The sequence below is a fragment of the Poecilia reticulata genome, linkage group LG6 (assembly GCF_000633615.1).
Source record: "Poecilia reticulata strain Guanapo linkage group LG6, Guppy_female_1.0+MT, whole genome shotgun sequence".
Classification (NCBI taxonomy): domain Eukaryota; kingdom Metazoa; phylum Chordata; class Actinopteri; order Cyprinodontiformes; family Poeciliidae; genus Poecilia; species Poecilia reticulata.
Window position 1 is genome coordinate 30,779,392 of NC_024336.1, and position 25,279 is coordinate 30,804,670.

General features: G+C 41.8%; 1 protein-coding gene across 4 annotated transcripts in view; it reads right to left on the minus strand.

Annotated features, from left to right (window-relative positions):
* The window catches only part of dgkzb (diacylglycerol kinase, zeta b), a 55,564-nt gene that overhangs the window by 8,058 nt on the left and 22,227 nt on the right, over positions 1-25,279 (minus strand). The window contains exons 1-28 of one of the 4 annotated variants that reach the window (XM_008412653.1): positions 22,944-23,041; positions 17,024-17,981; positions 15,352-15,451; positions 14,760-14,855; positions 14,534-14,611; positions 14,402-14,458; positions 14,250-14,318; positions 12,801-12,872; positions 12,615-12,731; positions 11,631-11,705; positions 11,321-11,422; positions 10,991-11,073; positions 10,848-10,908; positions 10,660-10,773; positions 10,129-10,269; positions 9,974-10,052; positions 8,962-9,017; positions 8,813-8,875; positions 7,194-7,267; positions 6,977-7,088; positions 6,019-6,218; positions 4,782-4,882; positions 3,694-3,797; positions 3,527-3,596; positions 3,420-3,460; positions 2,410-2,558; positions 1,192-1,269; positions 279-347 (exon numbers count right to left, since the gene is read on the minus strand). In XM_008412653.1, coding sequence (XP_008410875.1) covers positions 279-347; positions 1,192-1,269; positions 2,410-2,558; positions 3,420-3,460; positions 3,527-3,596; positions 3,694-3,797; positions 4,782-4,882; positions 6,019-6,218; positions 6,977-7,088; positions 7,194-7,267; positions 8,813-8,875; positions 8,962-9,017; positions 9,974-10,052; positions 10,129-10,269; positions 10,660-10,773; positions 10,848-10,908; positions 10,991-11,073; positions 11,321-11,422; positions 11,631-11,705; positions 12,615-12,731; positions 12,801-12,872; positions 14,250-14,318; positions 14,402-14,458; positions 14,534-14,611; positions 14,760-14,855; positions 15,352-15,451; positions 17,024-17,955 — 3,293 coding nt within the window. In that variant the 5' untranslated portion in view covers positions 17,956-17,981; positions 22,944-23,041. The other 3 variants (XM_017305449.1, XM_008412655.2, XM_008412654.2) reach the window with 3 other exon arrangements.

Consider the following 25,279-nt stretch of genomic DNA (forward strand, 5'->3'; position numbering starts at 1 on the left):
CAGGAGGAACCAGGAAGAGCCAGGAGGAGCAAGGAGGAAACAGGAAGAGCAAGGAGGAAACAGGAGGAACCAGAAGGAACCTGGAGGAGCCAGGAGGAAACAGGATAATGCAAGAGGTACCAGGAGGAACCAGGAAAAACCAGGAGGAACCAGGAAAAACCAGGAGGAACCAGGAGGAGCCAGGAGGAACCAGGAAAAACCAGGAGGTACCAGGAGGAACCAGGAAAACCCAGGAGGAGCCAGAAGGAACCAGGAGGACAGAGATAGGTTGGTCCTACCTAACAGCTGGTCTGAAATCAGCCGCGGTCGTAACGGAGCGATCGACACTGATAATCTTTGCTCCTCTCCTTCACATCACAGACAGGAAACAGCAGACATGACAGCGGGAGGAAGTTAGCGGGACCTACAGGCGGTTCTTCACTTCACACACGACACAGACGGAGCCACTCCAGCAGGGGGCGCTCTGGCCTCACTCTGCAGACGGTCAGGGCTGGAGGAAGTTCTCAGAAACTGATCTGGTTCAGAACCATCAGATCATGTCTGATGGTTCATTTTCTCTAAATCAATATTCAGTTTCTTTTCTCGTGATTTTGAAATATTTTCAAGCTGAACATGAGTTTATTTTTGGTCATCATTTGAGCCGCAAACTAGGAAATACAAACGAGTGTAAAACATTAAAGCTTTTTTTTTTTAAAAAACAATATTTAATTTATTTAGTTTTAGTTTTAGTCAAACCGTTCTGAATCATCTGGACTTCTCAGAGACCGGTCAGAGTTTTTCTCTGGACTTTGGTTCCTTTTCTATCTGAGTTTCAGTCTAAAATTCGACTGCTGTGTGACTCGGACCGGACTCCTGAGAGAGAACGAGTCTCTAGTGTTGAACAAGTTCCTGACTCGGAACAGAGCCAAGACTCGCAGCAGAACTACAAACAGAAGCCAGACTTGGATCAGAACCATCACTCCATTTAAAGAGTCCTTTAGTCTCCAGACCAGAACCAACAATCCAGACTAGAATGATCCAGACCAGAACCAACGATCCAGATCAGTTCAACAGATGACTGCAACCTCTGACTGCTTGGACAGGAAACTGTAGCAGAAATGGAGCCTCTGACAGTTCCAGGTACCAGAATATTGGACGTGAAAACTTCCTCCATCCCAGCGGTCCGGTGTGTGTGTGTGTGTGTGTGTTTACCTTTGCAGAGTAGTTTTAGGTGAGGTCTGGGTCAAAGCCTCTGACACCGAACTGTCACTGGAGATCCTCTTCCTCTGCCTGAAACACAGACACACGCTCTTCAACGTCTGTCCTCCAGTTTGTCCTCGGGGACAAATCGATCATGACTGAGTGACCAACGTGGAGACAGATGAGCGTCTCCATGGCAACAGCACTCCAAACAGCAGCTGGAGCTCAGTTCATTACTGATTTCTGCATTAAATGACTCCCCCTATTATCTGAGACGATGAACTGCTGCAGTACCAACTTCCTCCAGCAGAAGGCGCTCTGCTCACTTAAAGTTGACCTACTATGATTCCTGGAACACTTTAGGATAGATCTACGACCTATTCCAGTGGTGCCTCGGTCCTCAAGGGCCGGCGTCCTGCATGTTTTAGTTCTCTTCCTGGTGGCAGTAACAGCCTCCTCAGCAAGTCAATGCTCTTCTTAGACCTTCTAACGAGCCATCAAAGGATCCAGGGCAGTTAAACCAGGGAGAGAACTAAAACATGCAGGATGCCGGCCCTCGAGGACTGACCACTGGCCTATACAAAGCATGTTCATTACATGCTTTGCACGAAATCATTCTGAATGATGACGTTTGGCCAGAACTGTTTTAGGGCATCTTATCACTTTAAATCCAAATAAGCTGCTGCTGACCACTGCCCCCAACTCAGTGTTTCCAGTCAAACGTGAAAATGGCTGCAAACAGATGCGCAATTATACAACCTTGCATCTTTGAAAAGCAAAAGTGGAGACTGCTGCACAACCAGTAAGAATTCAGCAAGTGGTTTCTGAATGGTAAGTCAACAAAACACTCGCCTTTTCCAGCAGCCATTATAAAGCGGCCAAACCAGCCGACGAAACTGCCTGGAACTCTGCTTGGGTTGCTAGGTAACGGGCAGAAATCTGCTTGGGTTGCTAGGTAACATCACACTGCCTGTTGAATGCAACTTAATGGGAGACGACTCATTTTCCAGGCACCAAAAAAACATGAACTTATTTCCAAAACACATCTGGGTGTTTTAGAATCAGTAAAGACCCAAATGGAAGAACAGAAAAACCTGCAAAACTGTTAAATCCCCCTTAAAGGAGAGTCTGTTTTTTTTTTTAGCTTTAATTTTGATAAATGTCAAACCAAACTGGCACGTTAATGGACATGTTCTTAGATTTCAGCAGATGAATCAGAAAGAAAGTCACCTGGGAGAGGTGGGTGACGAGGGGGAGCAGGGGAAGGAGAACTGGTCCGGCATACTGGGGGAGGTTCCCACAGTCTCCTTGGCCACCAGCTCCGGGTCCAGGATGTAGAGCTCATCCTGAGAGATCTCCGTCACGTAGTTCAGGTGTTCCTGGGGCGAAAAATAAGAAAAACATCAAGTCTCACATCAACTCAGGTTCAGTTTTAATTTTTAACGTCAGGAAAATTATATATATAAAAAATAAATATTACTTCTGTGCTGATGATTGGGTGATATTTAGAAATATGCAGTAATTCATGGAATTTTCTTTGGAACGTGACTAAATAATTTGCCATTTTTTTACCTAGAAATATCTAAAATATTTAGCAAAAAAAAACAACCACTAAAATCTAACTCCATTTTGTTCACTTTGAGTGAAGAAGGAAGTTGTGCTCATGTCTTCATAGGTTTGTGTGTCATTTCCTTTACTGGTTCTTGGTGCAGCGCCCCCACAGGTGAGGAGAGGAACTGGCTTTTTAAAGGTTTTGGTTTGTTTCAGTCAGTGCAGTGTGAATGCAAACTGCAGCAGCTGCAAATGCAACAAAATGTTGCAATTTTGGTCCCAAATCATGCAGAGTAAAACACCCTAAATATTGGCATATTTAAAATTTCTTACATTAATATTTTTAGAAATCACTAAAGTAGTTAATAATTAATACAAATAAGTTTAAATAAAGACTGTCATTTTCCTCCAAGCTCATAAACATTAAGTTTTATTTAAATTTGAGAAATTTAAATACTTTCAATCAGTCTTGCTCACAGAGTGGACTAGACTCGTCCAGAACCTCCACTGGGTTCTGGTTCTGACTGTCATGCACCAGAATTAAGTAAAAATATAGAGCTGAGTCTTATTTAACCTCCCATCAGTTTTTAGTTTGTGATCCGTTGAACTAAGAAAACACTCATGAAAACACTAAGGTCATAAATGTTTTGTTTCCTGAAGGCCTGCAGAGCAGAAACCTCTGGTCCTACCTGAGCCCGGTCGATCCTGTAGAACCGATCTGCAGTCGTACCTGGAAACAGAAAGCCTGGTCAGGATTGGTCAGGATCTCAGGTGAGATGTTGAGTGTGAGGCTTACAGTCCAGGAAACACCAGTTGATGGAGAGTTTTTGTGACGACAGACTCTCTCCTTTCATCTCGTCTCCGTCCTGCAGGATCAGAAAAAGAACCAGGATGAAACCCGGTTCTTCCTAACCCGGATCTGCTCCACCATCACCAGCAACACCTGGATAACCAGGTACGCACCTGCTCTACTTCCTGGTCCGGGTTGTCCTGGAGACGCTCGATGTGCAGCCGGCACATCTCCAGGTCGCTGTCGCCGGGGACGACGATGACTCCCAGCGGCGTCGCTGCACAAACGATCGTCACATTTATCATCTCTGGGTTTAGATTGTTGAGCAGGTACAAATAAAATTATTTTGCAATTTCATTTAATAATAATGCCAAAACGTGACATTTTTCAGCCTTCATGCCAAAAAGTTTGGACGCTAATAGTTTAAATTCTTTAAAATGCAGGTTGTGTCCAGTCGGGACCAAATTGAATTAATTAATTCTGTCCTGGTTCAGTTTGGCGTCATTTCAGGGATTTTTACCGGAAATAAGAACCGAATCCAGAACCAGTCATCTAAATTCAGCGATTAAATCTCAGGTCAGTCTGAGTTTAAAATCTCTTTTCTTCAAAAACATCAAGTCAATTTAACAATGAATGAAGGGCTGGATATCAGGGTTGTAACTAACGCTTACTTTAGCAACCGATTATCTATTATTCTTACAATTAATTGATTTTATTGATTATTCTGATGGTTAAACATATAAAAATTGGCAAAGTGATTTTTTTATTTAACCACAAAACCTTTTTACACATTATAATAAATACAGTAAAAAAATGCAAATAAAAAAATTATTAAATCCTTTTTTAAAATAAAAAAATACACATTTCATTACTGGAATATGCAGCAAAAAAACCTTGAAAATGTGAAAAGTTCAGTTCTTTCTGCTGGACTTAACATTGATTCATCGTTGGATGAATCTGATTATTATCTTCCAGATTAACTAACTAATAATTGTAAAGCAAAAGTTGCTTTGTAGAAGTTTTTCTGTTGTTTTTTTACTGAATAAGATTTTTAACTTAAACGTTTTTCTACAGTTTTAGCTGAATTACTGCTCTGAATCTTTTTCTTTCAGCAAACATTTTTTGAGTCTGCATTCTCTAGTTAACGATTAACTGATCACTAAATTAGTTAGACGATTATCTCAATAATCGATTAATCACAACTAAACCGATTAATCAGCTGGATTTCAGTTTTAAAGTGTGAGGAGAGTGCAGCACTCACAGGCCTCCTTCAGCTGGTCCTTGTCGTAATGCAGAGCCTCGTACGCCGCCATGCTGATCCGGTTCACCCGGATCTGCAGCTTCTCAGGAACCGGCTGCTGGCTGCACACAAACACACACACACTGACATTTACACACTAACCTAAAGAGACACACACACACACAACGTTTCAAGAACACAACACGGACCGAGACAAGCAAGAGCTACGCCTCAGACTCTCATGTATAAGAAAAACTGCTAATGTCCAGCAGTACACTGCAAAAACACAAAATCTTATCAAGTAATTTTGGTCTAATTTCTAGTGCAAATATCTTTGTAGGTTAAACTAATTTAACAGTAACTTTTTTAGCAAGATAGAGGCTTGTTTTAAGTAAACAATTCCTTAATATTGAAGAAAACATACTTGCTCCACTGGCAGATAAATTAACCTGTAACATGGGAAAAAATATTTTTATACGTGAAATAATCTGCCAATGGAACTGGTACTTTTTCATCAAGGACTTATTTACTTAAAACAAGCTCCTATGTCTTGCTAAAAAGTTACTTTGAAGTTAATTTGTCTTATTTCAAGTCTACTAAGATTTTTGCATTAGCAATTAGATGAAAAACACTGGGTAATATTTTGTATTTTTGCAGTGTACTCATTAATTTTTAACTTTAAAAGGAACCACAATTAGTTGTAACAACAGACTTAATTTATTTTAGATGTAAAAACAATACTGTAAGTTGTTTAGTTTTTATAAACGTTAATAAGATATTGTCACACCAACGTGTTGTTCAAGCTGCAATGCATTATGGGTAAATGACGTCTACAGGTCTGACTGCGCTAGCTCCATGCAGCCCAAACAGCGATGAGTAACGTTATTGAGCCTTTTTAATTTGAACCTCGTTGAACTCGATCGGACTGCAGCCTTCCTGTGTTTACTCTGTAGATTCCAGTACAGAACCGACCAAACCGGGTCATCAACCCGTCAGGTCAACCCAGGGCCACCTCCATGGGTGAAAAATTTAACAAAAGACAAATTTTTTGAAGTAATTATAGTTTTTGTGTATAACATACAGCAACTTTTTAGTTAAAAGGAAAATTAGGACATATTTAGGCCAAAAGCAACTAATCTTGGATCCCTTTAAAAGCCTTTCGGTCTTTAGGAATGGGCTAAGAACAAAGCCCTGAGGCACTCCCTTAACAACAAAACATCTCCTCCTGATTTTAGCACCGTTCAGTCCCGACTCTTACTCGTTCAGATGCGGCATGGAGATCCTTCGCTTGGCCTTCTGGACCATGTTGGCCTGGTTCCGCAGGTTGATGCGGATGATGGACGGCGCCAGCTTGCAGGGCTCGCCGTCCACCTGCATGGGGATGGACTTGAAGGTGGTGAGGGTCACCTCTTTGCACTGGTGAAGACGCTCGCCGTGGCCGCCCACCTGCAGCGTCGCCTGCACACAAAGCACAGGGAAAAATGAGCAGGTGGCTTAAAGTGATGACACTTAGAGGGGCAGTATTATGCATATGGGCCATTTTAACTAGGTTACCTTCAGTTGTTATGAGAATGCTGTATATATCAAATATGACTTAAAGGAAATTTGACTTTGCAATTTAATGCTTTGAAATTGGGCCTCTGTCTCTTTAAAAGCTCCTGCTCTTTCTGAAACTCCACCTTAAGGAAGTCATAACAACATGGCTCCTCTATTAACCCTTTAGCAACGTTTTATCAGCGTCCCACTGAGAAGTAGCTCCTATAATGAGTTCAGCAGAAGCTCAGTTCCACAAGCTGTTTGCTAATTGCTGCTGGCTAGTCTGAAGGAGCAGAGATGCAGGGAGGGCTGCTGGAAATATTGACTAAAGTAGCTTGGCAGTAAATGGTTAAAAACCACTGATTTGATTAATAAAATCATATTTAAGCACACAACGGTTATCTTGAAGGTTCTATTTATGCAAAAGTCTGGAGTCTAGACGGCCACATAAAAAGCTGTGGTGGGCCGGATTTGGCCCCCGGACCTTATGTTTGACACAGGTGCTCTAACTGAGCAAGTGTTGTCCTTTTGACTGAATAGTTGCTACTTTATGTTTTTATCTAAATTAAGGGGATTTTATTGTTCTTTTTTGCCAAGTCACATAGCCAGAGGCATTTATACTGAAATCAAAAAGTTAGCAGCCAATCCATGTAATCGCAGTGATTGAACTTTGACCTCACCAGAGAAGTCATGGTGAACCCGATGACCTCTATGCAGCCGTCGTCGTGACGCTGAGGCTCAAAGTCTTGACTCTCACTGGGGTTTCCCCACGGCGTGGTGCCGGCACAGTACCTGCAGAAAAAACAAGAACGACCCAAAGAGTTAAAATGAGTCACTGGAGACACAGAGGCGACGCTTTAACGCACTGTAAAAAATATTCCTCTACTGTTCTACAACCTGGGAATGTTGAGGAAGAGGAGGCACTGCAGCTTCATCTCCTGGACTTTGGCAGTCAGATCCGTGCCGTCACACTTTGAGAAAATACAAACGGGGTTAAAGGTCAGACGACCAGAACACACTCATGTGTGAAGATAAATAAAATCACAGCTCAGCTGAAGTAAATCAGGGAAATAAACAAAAATATTTCAATAAAAGAGGGAAAATGACTGACACACAATAGGTATTGAGCAAAAGAGCAGCTTCAGAGACTCGTATTCCAGCTTTCACATCCTTATTCTTTCCATTTTGCTGCTTCTAAACAATCACATTTCAGGACAAAATCTTGACTTTCTCCCAGCAGTGGTGTGTAGACTTATACTAATCTGCTAATAGTGAAGCTAATTTTTTGTTTAGCTAACTTTGAAACCATTTAGCTTAGCACTGAGCTTCCCCTAAATAAATGTATCCAGAGCGATAATTTACTTGGCCGTTTTGTGAACTTTCAGTTGAATAAAGTTTTATGTCTGTGTTTTTCTTCAAGTAATGAGTGGTTTATAAGCATGCTCTTATTTTGAAATGTGTCAACATTGTTTACACAGCAGTTCCGTTTCTACAACTGCGTAAAAATCGAACATTTGCTAGAGAAAACCAAGAATTTTGAGATTAATCTCAGAAAATTTCTAGAAAAATTAGGTAATTTCCGAGTTTAGAAAATCAAAAGCTTTGGACTTTTGAAATTTTAGATTTTTTTCTGGAAAAGTGTTTTTGCGGAAATTTAAATGGCCCATCAGACGTTCTCACTCTGTTCTTTTCCCAAATAACTTCATTTAAACATTTATTTGTACATGCTGGAAGAAAATAAAACACGGATAGCAAGATATGCACATAAACACAATAAAATCTGTAAATTATAATGCCAAAGTTAAATTTGTGCTTGATGGTTGTAGTCTTTCCAGTTCGTGTATTATATAATTTGGAACTGAAGTTGGCGCTTAGCATCAACTTCCACCAACACAAAATGATGGCGTAGCGTTATAGCATTAGCGGAACAATTATTCTTTAGGGTTAGCGCAACCAACTTTCTAGTTAGCATAACCCACCACTGACCAACAGGCACATATATGTTGGTCTAACATTGAGCCTGATTATTTATATTTTTGTTTTGAATACCTGCCACATCACAGCTGTGATACACCTAGAATATTGTTGATATTAAAGAGAAATACTCGTTATGTTTAGACCAAATATATCCTGTGGTTGTGTCAGAGCGAACATGAAGCCTGGGTGGGATAATGCATCTCACCGGCTATAAAAGGGACAGAAGAGAGGCAGTAACAAAGCCTGCTGATGTTATTGAAATGGATGAAGCTTTGTTGTAGCTCGTCGGATACAAAAGGCTCTGCAATGTCACTTAAATGTGTTTTATTCTCTCCGAATGCAGGTTTGTTGAAATAAAACCAAAACCTGCATCTGCAGCAGTGTGTCAGGCCTCAATCTGACCTGGTGATGGAAAATGATGCACAGAGCGAAATACCGGTTCTCTGAGCTCCAGAAATGAAAAACAATGGCTGTTTTTAAATGCTGCTCAGTTCTGAGAAAACGGCGTAAAGGAGAACCTGGCGGCTGCCTGCACTCACCACCACTCTGATGTGTTTGGCGAGGTCTTTGGAGCTGCCGCTCAGGAAGTCCGAAAAGGCCGTCTAAAAAAAAACAACAACCCACATATGAATGGATGTAAGACGTTTGAGGGGATGGACTGACGGAGCAGGATGAGAGCCGGACTCACCCCAGCGTAGAACATCTTATTCCTGAAGCGGCTGTTGAACTTCTCCGGATTGGCCTCTGAAAACACAAAACAGGAGAAAATGGGATTCTAGTTAGGATTCCAGTGTATTTAGTGTTTGATTAAAAACCAGCCAGCAATTAAACAATATAAAGCCAACAACTCAATATTTAGCTCAAACTGAAGTTCTGTGTTAGACCAAACACAACAACTGACTGTTAACAGTCACTATGTATAAATCCTGATATATAAAAATTAAATTATCTTGATATATATCAGGATTTAACACCAAGAAACACTCAAACATTTTCCACACAAAGAACAGAACATTCAGGCCGTTACAGTTTTATGTTTTTAGGCTTGATGTTTATTTGCGATTATTAATAAGCGGTGGTTGATTAGCTAATTTAAACTGATGATCTGTCAGAGACTTGGTGTTTAGGTTCCCTTTTTTTTTTTTTTTTAACTGAACCGAATCTCATCAAATTCCACAGAGCATCTACATGGTAAAGTTGTCACAGTCAAGCTAGCTTAGCTGACCTACTTCCCTCTTCCTTGCTATTTTTTAATTAAACTTTTTCCTGACCTTGTAAACTAGTTGTCGTAGTGCCGACAACTAGTAGCAAAGCACTGTGTCCCTTTTTCTTTTATATTTCACACGTTCACTTGAGATATAACATGTTATGTTGACAACTTGGCAGCTAAAACGAAACACTAGCCTGCAAAAATGGCAACACCAGTTGATTGTTCAACAATAATTAAGTACATTTTTGGAAAATTGTCTCTTCCTTTTGAATTCTGCACCTAAAAATTAACCAAAGTATGAAAAAACTTAAACTGCTACTATAGCTCATAAAAACTAAACTAAAACTAAGCAACATTTAACCAATAATAACTCATTGAAAACTAGCAAACAGACTCCTAAAACTGAAACCAACTAAATTAGACACAAAGTCACAACAAAATAAGCTACAATGAAAAACCTCAAACTCCTGCAACCCTGGGCTGGACTGACCTCTGGATTCGTGGAAGCCCAGTGTGACGTGAGCGTCGAAGCCCAGACTGAAGTAGTTGTTGAAGACGTCGATTGGGAGCTGAAAAGCAAACGTAAACGAACTGTGACGCAGCTGAGGGAACGCTCGGTTTCATCTATGCCAAACCAGAGATGACCTTGTCGGTCTGCTGCTCATCTCGCTCCTCGGGTCGAGCCTCGGTGTTTGGATCCACGTTGAGGTTCCATCGGTCCAGCTGGACGACGTTCCCGTCCTCCACATGCGACAGGATCTTTGTGATCGGTTCGTCGGTGTAACCCTGAGACCGGAGCACAGCAGGATGACTGGAAAACATCTTCATTTATGCTCAGGGTCTTAACCTAAAGCTTACATTTTTAAACAGGGCTGAAACGATTAATCGTGATTAATCGATTACTGAAATAATCGTTTACTAATATAGTAACTGATTAATCACTAGCTAAGACAGAAAAAGGTAATTTACTGAAAGATCATGCTCAGAGCAGCAATGAAGCCAGTAGAAAAAATACATTTTGTTCTACCAAGAACTCCTCAAATTGCAGTTTTTTTTATTTGATTAATCGATTATCTGAATAATTGGTAACTAATAATCATTAGCTGCAGCTCTATTTCTAAATCGGAACAAACAAAATAAAACTTTAAACAGCAGCAGCGAAGCGACTGGACTCACCCCTCCCCAGTTCAGAGTCCTGGCCAGGTCGTTTCCCGTCCCCAGAGGAAGGATGGCGACCGGAGGCTGGGGGCGGAGCTTCAGCTGGTCCAACACGGACAGGATCCATCCCACCTGAACGGTCAGAGGTCATGTGACCACAGGATCCGTTTTATTCACAGCTCTGTTTTATTCATCGTTTAACTCACGGTGCCGTCGCCACCGCAGGCCAGGATCCGCAGGTTGGGAACTTTGGAGTACATTTCCAGCCTGCAGGGAGCAAAGAAACGGATCTGACTGAAATGTTTGAGGTTCCAGTGAAGAACGACAACGAATGAGGAAGACCGCTTACCCCTCTCTGGGTCCTTCTTTGGTCAGGTCAAACACCTGCCGAGGGTTCAGGTACCACATGAACGACTGGATGATCTTTGCTCCCTGAAGAAGAGGAGGAGGAAGGCGGCAAGTCAGCTGCTGAGTTATAATAGTTTTTGATTGCAAAGATCAGAAAAACAAATGGAGGAACTGATCAATGTGAAAAGATAGTACTATTTAATCTTAAGAAGACACAGAGCGTTATTTATTAATATTTTAACAGTTTGTTCATGAGTTTTATTAATATATTTTGGCACAGCTGGTTCCTGAGAACATTCAGGATCTTGATGTGAACCAAAATGAAAACTACCTGATTCCCGCCGCTTTTCGGATTAACAAACACCAGCAGGGGCTTCATTAGTTGGGAGGGGAGGGGCTTCACCAGGAAGGGCTTCCAGCGGCCATCTTGGAGCTGAAGAGCGACCAAAAGATCAGGAAGTGAGCAGACGCATGATGCAAAATGCTGCGTTCAATGTCAGTTTTAAACAAAATGCTGCATTCAAATTAACCAAAAAAGCTACATCCAATGTCATTACTGACCAAACTGCATTCACTAAGCAAGAAGATTCGTTATTTAATGCTGGCATCTTGCTCAGCACATAAAGCGGCTTTTTGCTGACCTCTGCTCCCTTCTTGGTCGACTTGTTGCACTTCAGTGACGTCCGTTTTTTCTTTTTACTGGATTTCAGAGACGTCTGCAGAAAAAATAGAAACTATCATCAACTGCAGACTTTTGTCTAGGCTTTGAGCAACTGATCAGTCTTCAGACAGAAGAGTCAATAAAAAATTTGAAGATTTATGGTGGAGGTTAGACTGAGGATAGAGTTACTAGAAATTCAATTTAAAAAATGCTTTATTGATTCCAAAGGGAAATTAAATAAATGAAGATAAAGTCTGCTCCAATTTATAAGCAGATTATTTATCTTTGTCAGTCAAACAAGATAAACTGAGGTTCATGTGTCAAGGATTTGGTAAACGTTTCACCGTTTTTTTGGCAGACAGGACTTTAAAATTTACAATGGCATGTTAGAGGAACTGTAGGAAGAAAAAAGGGAGTAAATTTCCAACAAAAACGTTAAGATTAAGCTCAGAAATTTTCTATAAAAAATAAGGAAATTTCTGAGCTTCAGAAGTTAAAATTTGGAAAGAAAAAAATTCTGATATTTTGAGATTAGTCTAAGAAATTTTCTGGAAAAAAGATGAAAATTTGCAAGAAAAAAAAACTCAGAAATTTCAAGATTAATTTGAGAATTTTCTAGAAAAAACTTGGACATTTCTGAGTTTTAAAAGTTGAAAGTCTTTAATTTTGAAACCCAGAAATTTCTTTTAAAAAAAAGTTTCTAGAAAATTTGACTAATCTCAAAACTTTTTGGTTTTTTTAAATGGAAACTTATACCTAATTTTTCCCCCATATAAATTGACCCTAATATGCCGTCATAAAAATTGAGTGAAAAAGCAGCAAGAACAACATAAAATGACAGCCTGGATCTCCAGACCAGTTTAAAGGATGATGGGAAAGTGTGGATCACACACAGGAAAAAGAGGAAGTGTCTGGAGTTTAAACCCAGCAGGCTGAGTAAAAAACATTTCTGGACAGTAAATACCTGCGGCTTGCGGACTCTGATGATCCAGGTCGGAGGGACGATGACGGCAGCGTGGGCCCCCAGAGAGCAGCACTCCTCTATCTGCTGCAGCATGAAGCACGTCACCTTGTTGTGATACTGAAACGGAGACGGAGAGTCAGCTGGCAGGAAGTTACCTGGAGCTTTTTGTCCATGACGTTAACTCACCGCCTGTTTGCACCACGAGCAGCTGATGGCTACGATCTCTTTGCTGTGAAATGTAAACTTCTGCTGGAAGCCCTGTTGGTGACATGATGGAGGTAGTTAGAGGAGCCGTCGATCTGAAACTCAAAGGTTTGATTCCAGTTTTCTCCTTGCACAAGTTGACATGCAAGCTGCCCATTGACCGGTGGTCAGTATGACTGGAAAACTGCTAAATAAATTAATTAGATCCCCATCAGTTGCAGTTTTCTGCATCTACTCTTCCTGGGGTTCACACGTTCAACACAGACAAAAAATACATGACGCACATAGATCACATGATAAATTAAAAATACAAGTAACTATAAAATAAACAAATACAATATAGAGGCATTAGATAAAAAAATAAATTATACTACAGTGAAAAACATACTAAAGAACATTTGCTTCAATATGTCGAGCAACACATTTACAGAAACACACACAATCAGTATAACACATAAAATTAGAGAAATACCTTCTAAAAGCTGTTCATAATTCATACCCATTTCACCATTTTAACTTTTCGCTCTAAACTCTTGAAACAGTTTCTGATTGTAACCAGCAGCAGAAACTCTGCAGCTACTGGTTGCTATGGTGACTCCCTCCTTTTTTAGGGAGCCTACAGCAGCGTCTCATTCACCAGCCTCAAACGGTCACTATGTAAAAACTATAAGTTGTTTCAGAAAAATTCTTGAACCACGAGTGTTAGAACCTTTTAGGGGCCATTCATACACGTTTTTATGCGTCTACAGAGTTTTATTTAGGAGGTACGAAAGGTTAAAGAGAACCTTTGGTTTTATTTTAGAAAGAAAAATATTGAGCTAGTTACAATGGGAGTGAATTAGAGTTTGGGTGTGAGGTCTCTGCACTTAGGGCCAAATTGATGGAAAACTATAAGTCCTAAGACGGTGAAAGAGAAACTGGGTGAAAGTGGAGAGAAATACCAACGTTTTGATTTATAAAATGTACATGTGGAGGTAAAACTGTGGAAGTGAGAGTAGTTTAAATCAAACAAATTTCAGAACTTCTCTTTGAGGTTAGAATCTAGAGTTTGTCACATTATTACTAAGCTGAACATCCTGATGGGAAATGGGGGGAAAAAAAACTCAAACTTAAAACAGTTACTTTGTAAAAACAGAAACAAGTTGTTTAAAGTTTGAGTGGTTGTTTAATAAGTTGATGTGGGAAATGTTAGATTTTTTCCTACATTTTTAAGCTACTGCCTAAAGTCTTAGCATGCTATTCTTGTTCCTGAGACGTTCTGATGAACTTTTTGTTTTTCCAGCAAAGTAACAACGCATTCATAAACTGCTAAATGTCCCCAAACCAGTGATAATTTTAGAGGGAAAACAACTATAAGGAGAAGAACTACTGAAGGAAATCAGTAAATCTAGTTTAGAAACAGGATAAAAACTCATCCAGTCACAGACCAACCTTCCCACACTGCCGACACTTCCCAGTCTGCCGTCTCCTGTGGACCCAGTGATGTCGAACAACGTTGGCCTGGAGAACGAGACATTTTTCAGAACACTCTTTACCTCAACGTAACAGTGAACACTTTCAGATCGTGAACATGCGCCGCTGACCTCTCGGACGGCTCGAGACGTCGGTTCCCTGAACGACGGTTTGCACCTGAAGTTAATCTGGGCAGAGGACAGAAACGTTGAGCTGGGGAGGAGAGACGTCTGAGACGAGGTGCTGACCTGGAGCTCATTTACCTTCTCCAGCTGCTCCATGCACATGACGTGCACCGATATCTTACAACCAGCACATTTCATCCGTGGTACGGACTTTTGCTGGAAAACAGATCGGGTTCACGGTGAGTCAGGGTCATTTTCCCAAACCGTGTTTAGGGCCCCAGAAAGGCTTGGGCCGGCCCTGATAGAGTCGCTCCTCTTTTCCCGCTGACTGGGACCAAAAACAAACCGGTGGAGGTGAACTCACCAGAGACTTGGCGACGCAGAACTGTTCTCCAACGTAACAGAAGTCTCCGGAAACACTGGCTTCGAACCAGATGTGTTCCCCGTACTGGGCGTTCTCCTGCAGCCCAAATTACACAAAAATGATCCACTGGGAACCAATCTTGAGTCAAACAGAGTTTAGATCCCAAACTGATGGATGATACGGCTGAAAAATGTATCCCTCTATATGGCAGGGACATCTAAAGTGTGGCCCTGGGGTCCTCTGTGGCCCTTGGAACAATTTTGGCCTCCGATGGGCACTTTCGTAATTTTTTAACATGAAACTTTAAATTACATATTTATAATGTAATTCTAATTTATCTTTAATGGAAAGTGTTAGGCAAAAGTATTTTTCTTTTAATAGTTGTGTTTTACAAACATCCAATGACCTTTTACTCAAAAATAAGATGAAAACACATAAAAATGGGATGGAATAATTTCATGTGTTCTTCAACTATTTTGATGTCCCTGTAATGTAAACTGATGCTTTTCAAAAAGTGAAACTAAAGTTGAGTCTGTGTTTTATTGAATATAACTCAGCTGTGTTTCATTTCTTAATGAAAGCCGTGACTTACGCTCCAGTCGATGGTGCTGTTGGGCTGCTGAGAGTCCGTCTGTCCGGACGCGTTGGACTGAGTCGCAGCGTTCTGCAGGCCCGACTTGGCGATGGCTTTCCTGCAAACGGTAGAAGAAGAAAAAAAACCTCTGAGAAAGTTTCATTTACATTGGGCATTAAAGCAATTTAAGATAAATTTTACTAAATGTAACCAGAACTAACGTCATTTCAGTTCCAATGTCTTAGATCAAATAAAATGCATGAAGTAAATTATTGGAAACACTAATTACTACAGAAGTATTGATCACCAATTTTATGCTGTGCTTAAAAAAATGCAGCCCAAACTCTTCTAAAAATAGTGAAATAGCCCTTTAATTTACTACTGATTTGGACTGAGCACTGAACTCCAGTGATATTCAGAGGAGCACAAGGATGTTTACACAAAACCGTGCAATTAATTAATTGACTTGCTTCAGTTAATAAAAAAACATGTGTTTGGAGTCCAACCAACACTTTGAGCGCTAATGGTGACCCAGACGCCATGCCGCCCTGGGTGGCGAGCCGTTTGACCGATATAATGTCCCATTACATGTTTGAACAAAGAATGATCAGGTTTCTATGTTATAATTTCACACATTTTCCCCCTGATTGACTCGGAAGAAACATTTTTTGTTCAGACAGCTTTCAAAATGTCAAACTTTGGAACAAAACTTTGAGCGAGATTTTATCCGTCCTTACAGTATTTCTACATTTAGAGATTATATCATCACACATAGTCATCAGTCCAAGTTTTCACTCTCCTTTGTTTCCTGTAAAATAGCAACCCCAGCAGAGTTCCACCCGTTACCAAGCAACCCCAGCAGAGTTCCACCCGTTACCAAGCAACCCCAGCAGAGTTTCAGCATGTTTCTTCAGCTGCTTTTACCAGTGAATGCACTGTACAATGGCTGCTGGAATAGACAAGTATTTTGCTGTTGACGTACTTTTCAGAAACCACTTGCTGCATTTTTGTTGGTATGTGTAACTGGGTCTATATTAATAGTTTTATATTTCCACAAAATGTGTTCTTTTATGCATTTGTCTGCTTCTACTTGACTGTTGCTGTGTTCCTCTGTGTCTACTATAAGAGGTTTGGTCCTCCAACTCCGCCTTATTTTCTTCTTCTTTTGTTCAGGGTCCTCCAGGACTATTATAAATATTAAGTTATTAATTTCCTCTGCCCTTTTGTTATTCGTTCCACTGGGGAGAGATTAAATAAACTGAGACCGCCTCCAAATCCAGACTTGATGTCTTGTGGTTTGTTTGATCACCACACAACACACACAACGCAGAAATCCACCGGTCACATATGCAGGAGGCTCTACTTTTACTTTTCAAAGGTGTACTGTTGTATAATTTTGCATCTGTTTGAAGCTATTTTTATGTGCTAATGTAAATGTTGAGTTTGGGGGGGCGTGGCCAGGATTGGATTTGAAGTGACAGGAGGCAGTAAAATAGTTTAAAATAGCCTATTTTGATCAGACTAAAATCTCATTTTCTAAGAATGATTTTGTGAAAAGAGGTAATGAACATGTTTTGTATAGACCGATCCTAAACTGTTCAAGGAATCAGATCACCTTTAAGTTCTTAGATATTTGGGTTTTCATCACACAGAGCTAAATTAGTGTGCAGACAGCAGCTGGACTACATACAGCAAGAAGGCACTCAGACTCTCCAGGCGGGAGTCGTAGCTGTGGGGCCCCAGCGGGCTGAGGAACCCGGGGCCCCTGTAGAAGGCCGGGTGGTTGAGGTAGTAGACGGAGCTCTTGCGGCAGGGCAGCGGGTGGCCTCTGCCCGGCCAGGGGCTCCCAGCCTTAGAGATCTTCCTCCTCTTCCTCTGGCTGGAGCCGCGGTAGCAGACGAACGGGGACAGGTCTCCGGCGAACACCTGGGAGGAGTTCCTGCGAAGGCAGCGAGGGGCCCGGATCAGGGGCCGCGACTGGGACAGAACATCCGGGGGCTTAATCAGCACCTGCAGGGCGGAGGTTGAGAGGGAGGAGGTGGAGGCTTCGTCCTCCTCTTCCTCCTCAGGCAGCTGCTCCGTCTCAGACAGGAGGCTGCCTTCTGATTGGCTGTTGCTGGAGTAATCGCTGCTGTCGTCATCTTGGTCCGATTGGAGGCTGCTGGAGCGGGAAAATGCCGCTCTGTTGCCGACTCCGCCCCTCACCTCCACCTGCTGTTCCCCTGCGGGAAGCCCCGCCCCCAGGCCGCCCCCTTCGCCTTCTTCGTCCTCCTCCGCCATCTGGATGAGGCTGGCCAGCAGCATGGACGGCCCTAGCAGGTGGGTGTCAATGGTCCGCAGCTTCCCCACCTTCCTCCGGCACACGGCGAACCGCGGGTTCAGGCTGGGCGTGGTGGTACTGGACCGCCGGCGGCCATGCTTTCTCTTTGGCGCCGGCGGCTGGACGGTGGAGCGTCGCCGCTGCGTCAGGCCGGAGGATGGGAGGCCCACGCTGGAGCGGCGGCGGGCCTTACTGGTGGGGATGGCGACGCTGGGCCGGCGCTGGCGGCATGCAGCGGCGGCAGGGTCCGCCTCCAGGGACGCTTCCTTCCTCCTGAAGTGACGACGGAAAAATGTGTCCATGTTGGACGCGGAGGGGTCTCCTACGGCTGTTGGTGTAGAAAATTATGCCGAGTTACCGGAACTGATCTCAGTGAGAGGTAGGGGATGGCAATTATCGTATCGTTTGTCACGATAAATGATAAGATGTTGATTTATCATTAATGATAATTAAAACCCCTAAAACGGTCTGAATTGTTGAGATTGTTAATGTACCAGGGCTGCACAGTAAATCAGTCTCCTGGACCACTGGACCACCTCTCCCAGTAGCTGCGTTTCCATTTCAGATGCGAGCAAAACTTTGTTGGCATTTCATTAATGTCAAGAGAAACACAATTTCGCAATCCGGTGTTTCCATTAAATAAAAAACGCAACTGAGATCACATGTGAATATGAAAAACATGCTGCGCCATCATCCCCTATGACTTCCTGTTGTCTTTATTTTCCTGTTGTTGATCACATGACTCGTGTGATGCGAAAAATTTTCCATTGCAGTTTTGCAAAATACACAAATTTCGACAGGGCCGAAAAACCACTTCGTCCTGCCACCAAAACTTTTCTCAAAATTGCCATTTCTATGAAGCGAATTTATTTTTGTAGGTCCAGTTTGCAGAAATGTAAGGATCAGGGGTTAAGAACGGTCGTAAACGGCATAATGGAGGAGCATTGTTGTGACAACTTGCAGAAGTCAGAGTGGAAGAGTTGGACCTTCTTAAAGAGACAGAGGCCCATTTTCAAGGGGTCTAATTGCAACATCAAGTTTCTTTTAAATTATTAACCATCGGTTAATCAGATTAAAAATGAGATTTAACAATTTTTCATGCAATATTAGAAAAGCATTAAGATAAAGGTGTTTATCTTAAATGCAAAATGTATATTATTTTTTTACAGTTTTAGCTTAATTACTGCTCTAAATGTGTTTTTTTTTTCACCAAATGCACTTTTTTGAATCTGTACACTCCAACTGTTAATCTAAATGAGTTGACGATTATTTCAATAATCGATTAATCACAATTAATCCGATTGTTTCAGCCCTACTCGATTATGCTTTAAAATGTCACCATGCGCCTGAAAAACATGTCATGCTGCCCCTTTAAGGCTGGTTAATCCACAGGTAAATGACCTGACATGTTTTATGCCCAACAGGTTCACTTTAAACTCACATCTCGGCAGACTGCAGGACCAGGCAGCTTCTTTCTCCTCTTTTCTGTCTCTTTTGTTAGGAAAGTTTGTGTGGTTTGGTGAAACCCGACTGAACGACATTTATCTGCAGAATTTCCCCTGAAATCTTCGAACTCCTTCCTGTGGAAGGAGACGACGGTCTACCTCCTCCTGGTGGCGACAGCAGCCCTCTGACTGCTCGGTTCATTCAGGCTGAATAAAGGTCTCCTCAGGTTACAGAAGCACCTGATCCCTGTTCACCTGGAACATGAATTATAAATCGCTCACGGGAAGTGAGGCTTTCACTCCTCAGGAGAATCAGCACGACGACAGGAAGCTGTCATCGCCGCAAACCACAACTGTAATTAAAGCCACGACAACCTGCTGCTTTCCAGGCCTCCGAACAGAAAACATCAGGAATCAGAATCTGAAACGCCACGTCAGCGGTCTGAATGCTCAGGCTGAGGCTCGATGATCCAAACATCATTATCCATCACTGCAAAAACAAAAACTTACCAAGTACTTCTGATTCTAGTTTCTCATGCAAATGTCTCGAAATAAAACAAAACTAACTTTCAAGTAACTTTTCAACAAGATACAGAAGCTTGTTTTCAGTAAATAATACCTTACTATTGATGTTTAAATAAAGTACTAGTTCCACTGGCAGATTATTTTTCAAAATGTCATAAGTGAAATAATCTGCCAGTGGAGCTAGTACATTTTATTTATATTAAAATGTACTAGCTCCTGTGTCTTCCAAAGAACGTTACAGGAGCTTTTTTGGAAGCTCCTGTATTTCAAGTTAAAGTTCTTGAAATAAGACAAAACTAAAAATTTTTCATTAGAAACAAAACTAAAATACTTGGTAAAAACGTGTGTTTTTGCAGTGCAGCGAGAAACTGAGCCTCTGTACAGAAGTCAAAACCTCGAGAATCAAACAAATGTGTCAGAAGAAAACACACAAATGTTGAAAAATGGTTAATAGAAGAAAAAACTACAAAGAGAGATAGAAAAAGTCCATAAAAAGCAGCAAAACGCCCAAAGAACCCAAAAGAACCAACCCAGGAAGAAGCTAAACAAACTCCAAAACAATGCAAAAAGATGCATCATGAAAAACTGACAGAGAGGACGGCAACGAAACAAGCAGAATTAAAGAAAAAACCCAAAGAAGTATTAATTAGAAAAAACAAAAATATGTGAAACTAAAATCAAGTTAAAGGAAACAAAATAATCTGAATGGATTATCTTTAAGAGGACAGAACAAACAAAACGAGCTAAACGTCCAAACAGACGAGTCAACAGAAACACGGGAGGAACCTGGACGACAAGTCGGTACTTCCTGTTCTGCCAGCCTTGCGCCACCTTTAGAGAGGGTCACCAGTATCACCAGTGTTCCCAATATTCCCAGTGTGTCTGCAGCAGCGGTTGTGATCCCTGATCCCTGCTGTGTTTCCTCGACTGTCGGCTCCAACGGATTAGCAGGAAGACGTTACGTGAGCGTCTGCCTGCAGATTATCAGGGACAGCAGCTATTTATAGACCCTCGTCTTCCTCACCGTCACTCTGCAGCCTCACCTGCCTCCCGTCTCACCTGTCACCCGTCTCACCTGCCACCCGTCTCACCTGCCACCCGTCTCACCTGCCACCCGTCCCCCCTGCCACCCGTCTCACCTGCCACCCGTCTCACCTGCCACTCGTCTCACCTGCTCCCCGTCTCACCTGTCACCCGTCTCACCTGCCACCCGTCYCACCTGCYACCCGTCTCACCTGTCACCCGTCYCACCTGYYACCCGTCTCACCTGCWCCCCGTCTCACCTGYYACCCGTCTCACCTGCMMCCCGTCTCACCTGTCACCCGTCTCACCTGTCACCCGTCTCACCTGCCACCCGTCTCACCTGCTCCCCGTCTCACCTGCCACCAGTCTCACCTGCTCCCCGTCTCACCTGTCACCCGTCCCACCTGCTACCCGTCTCACCTGTCACCCGTCTCACCTGCTACCCGTCTCACCTGCTACCCGTCTCACCCGTCACCCGTCTCACCTGCTCTCTAACTTGTTATATGTCTCACCTGGTAACTATCTAAACCTGTCACCCATCTCACCTGTTCCAACCATTACCTGTCTTACCTGGCCCGTCTCACCTGCTACCCATCTCATATGATAATCATCTAAACTTTCATCTGTTCCTCTTGTTAGCTTCCTCTGCTGGTAACTGTCTCACATTTGACCTATTTCACCAGCCACACGTCTCACCTGGTAGCTTCACCTGGCTTAATTCTCACCTGTTCCAACAATTACCCATCTCACCAGTAGACTGGGTTTGATTCGGGTCCAGAACCACAACATTCGTTACATTTTCAGGTGGTGCGGTTCACCTTCACATTGCACTGTATCAAATGATCCAAACTTATTTGCAAAGTTGTTTCCCTCCTTGCCTCTGGGGGCGCTGCACCAAGAACCACTGAAGAAAACCAGATGAAAACCTCAAAAGAAGGCATAGAGCGCAACTTCCTTGCAGTTTTCAGAAGTTTCTAAAGGCGATTGATGCTACTAACTGGTTATGATAAATACATTTTATAAAGAAAAATCTTTGCTACAAAAAGAAAACCAAGCTAATCTATTAATATTTTCACAATAACATACCTCAAATTGTGTTTATATTTATGATTCCCAGCTTCGTTTTTACATATTTGACACACCGTTTATCATTTTTGCATTGCTGCTGCTGTGTAAAATATAATTCAATCCTAAGATTAATAATCTGTAGTGTGATGAAATATAAAGCCCTGAATTCTGCGTCACATGTGGGAGATTTTTTCTGCACGAGGCAAAGCTTGTTTTCATACATTTGCATGTTTCACAACGCCTCTCTTGTTTTCTGCTCTGCGTTAGAAAGCTGGGACGCTCCGCTTTGCCTCGACGTTTTTCCAGGTGTCTGGGTCGTTATCTGCAGCAGCATGAAACCAAACAGTTTTATCAAACAGTAAACTAAACGCCGGCTGCTTTTTAATTATAAAACCATTGTTGCCACGGCAGCTGATGAAGCTGCTGACGTCTGATGATGAAGATGTAACAAGTGAAGGCACTTTATAAAATATATTTTACATTAAAAGCCATATTTAAATGATTGTATTTTTGATTTTTACTGTTTTATAGAACATATATTTAAGTTTTAGATTTTTTTTTATCTTAATTTTTGTATTAAAATAAAAAGAATCCTCTCCATCTGGAAAGTTTGTGAACAAGAAATTGGGTTTTGGTTCCATCTTGCTCTCAATGAATATATCTAGTTAAACCAGCAGGAAGTGTTTCTAAATTCAACAAGTTTCCACTTTGTTCTCAATATATACATTTTAAACATAAATATATAAGAAGGGAAACAAATTAAAAACTTAAAAATAATTCAACATTTTAATTTTTTTTTACCATTTGTTCCCTTGGAAGGACTTTCAGCTCTGTCGCTAAATTTACTTCTGATTTTTTTCTTGTTTCTAAAACGAGTTTCCTACAAAACCCAGAAAAAAATTAAAACATGAGACAAGATCTGAAAATCAAACTCGATTTTAAGCAAACGTTGTGTTCCGATTCATTAAAATTAGAATCAACATTAAATGAGCAGCGGCGACAGTTTTAAAGGTTTGATCGTATCGGAAATGTTTTTTGGCAGCAAACAGGAGGATCAGGAGAGGAAACCTGAGCCTAATCTGAGAGCAATCTGTCTCATTAAGTCCGAGATCGATCCACCAAGAGGCAGAAACACCGGCTGAGATGGTCCAGTGGTTTTAAAATAAATCAAAACACCAAACAACAACAGAACAAAAGAAAAGCGGCGGATCTTCGCAGCTGAATACAACCTGACAGGCGGCGGAGAGACGCTGGGTCCTGCGCAGATGGAGAGCAGAGGCAGCGCTGTGTGAACGCACAGCGAGCGGCCGGTTTAAATAAACTCTGCGGGCTGAAAACTGCAGCTTCACCTCAGCTTCCCTGCGCTGAGCCGAGCCGCTGATCCAGGACCAGCTCCCTGCTTCACATGTAAATAACCCAAACTCATCCCGATTTAGCTTCCTGGCAGAGGAGACCAGAGCTGATCCAGGATCAGGTTTGTGTTTGTACCCAGAGCGGTAAGCAAATCACCAACAACTGATCCAGGACCAGTTTAACTGCTTAATAGAAATGATCTAAATCAGGCCCAATTAAGATCATGAATGTTCCCAAAGGTCCGTTTGAGTCAAAATGAGTTGATAAAAACCCAGTAAACTGCAAAAATATTAAGCTGTCAGGACCTTCAATTTAAAGGTGACCCATTTTACTTCCTTGAACAGATTAGGACAGGTCTATAGTGGCACAAAACATGTTGATTACATTTTTTGCACAAAATTATTCTGAGATTATCAGAGTTTAGTCTGATCAGTTCCGCCAACTTTGAGCCGTTTTAGGGCATCTTGTCTCTAAATCCAAATAAGCTGCTGCTGACCACGCCCCCCAATTCAACATTTACATTCGCACATGAAAATGGCTGCAAACAGATACGCAATTATACAACCATACACCTTTGAAAAGCAGAAGTGGAGCCTCCTGCACAACCAAGAAGAATGCAGCAAGTGGTTTCTGGATGGTAAGTCAACACAACACTTGCAGTAAAACCAGCTGAACAAACATGCTGGAGTTCAGCTTGGGTTGCTAGGTAACGGGTGGAACTCTGCTGGGGTTGCTAGGTAACGGCGCAGTGCCTGCCCATTTGCTATGTTTTATTGGTTTCATTTTCCAGAAACCAAAACACATGAACTTATTGCCAACAAAAATGCTAGATGTTTTTTTTAAGTGCTTGGGCTGTTTTTAGAGCCAGTAGAAACTCAAATATATAAACATGGAAAACAAGAATTTTCGATAAGTATTGAACATCTTTTCACATTGATCAGCCCCTCTAGGATTTTGCGATTGTTTTTGTGATTTCTTTGCAATCAAAATCACAGATTTTGTGGTGCTAATTTAGTGGTTTAAGTAATTTTGCAATATTAGCACTAATGACAGTAAATGTAACTTTTTGATCGATCATCGAGTATAACTTGACATCAAGTAATACTAAAGCAACAGTGCAGTAGAAGTAAGAAATACTGCCACCTATAGGTGGGAGTTAGCATCACTTAAACTCAATGCTTTGACCATTTGTGAGGAGAAATTGTAATAAATTCACAGACAGAAAAAATGCAGGGATAGGTTGATTTTCTGTTAATTTCTCAGCGGCTGATCCGGGACCAGCTGATCTGCAGCTGCTTTTTATAAATCGCTCTTCAGCAGAGATGAATGGAGCCGCCGGCCGCTCCAGCGACTCCTCATTAACACTTCAAGGCCAAAGCGCGCTGCTGCATTATGGATCCAATTAGGGAGAAAAATTACAGGAAGCGAGGCTGCATGTTAATCTGTCCCAACACGGCGTCTGACTCACGGCTCGTCTTCCTGCAGACAGGACGGGCTGATCGCGGGTTAATTAGACTCTCTGATTCTGATCCTGCTTCCAGATCAGCTGCTCTGATGGGTTTAAGGCGGAAAACAACAAACTGAATTCAGGATGCTGTGAAAACAGAGCTGCGCGATCAGACGATCATGCCGATTACAGATTTATCATTTTTTTCCACCAATTCACTCCTTGGGTTTCAATAGTTAAAAGTGAGCCGCCATCTTGTTTTACAGCTTCTATTTATTTGGACTTGAATTCAGGTGAACTCTATGGCAGAAAGATTAGGCTGCGAATTTACTTGGCCTTCACAAAGTTCTGTTCTGAGCCGCCATTTGTTTTCCCTGCTGCTGATTGGCTGAAACTCCAAAAGCGGAAATGCGACAGACTGCAGTTTCTGCTCCTAGTGCTTTGACTATTCCACTGTGTTGATGCATATTAAGGTAAATCTTGTGTTTGAACTAATAAAATATATTTATTTTTTGAGGGTTTTTCCATTTTTCTTGGACTTCAGCCTCTATGATCCCTAAAACAGCAGGAACTAGTTTGGTTTTTCTTTAAAAAAAAAAAAGCAGGAACTAGTTTTTAAAGAGAGGTTACTATGTACTTTCCAGGTATATTCTGCCATTTTATTGCACAATGTATATATTAAACATAACTTGCAAGAAATTCAACTTCTCAAATTAATGCCATGAAATTGGGCCTCTGTCTCTTTAAGAAGCTCCTTGATTTCCC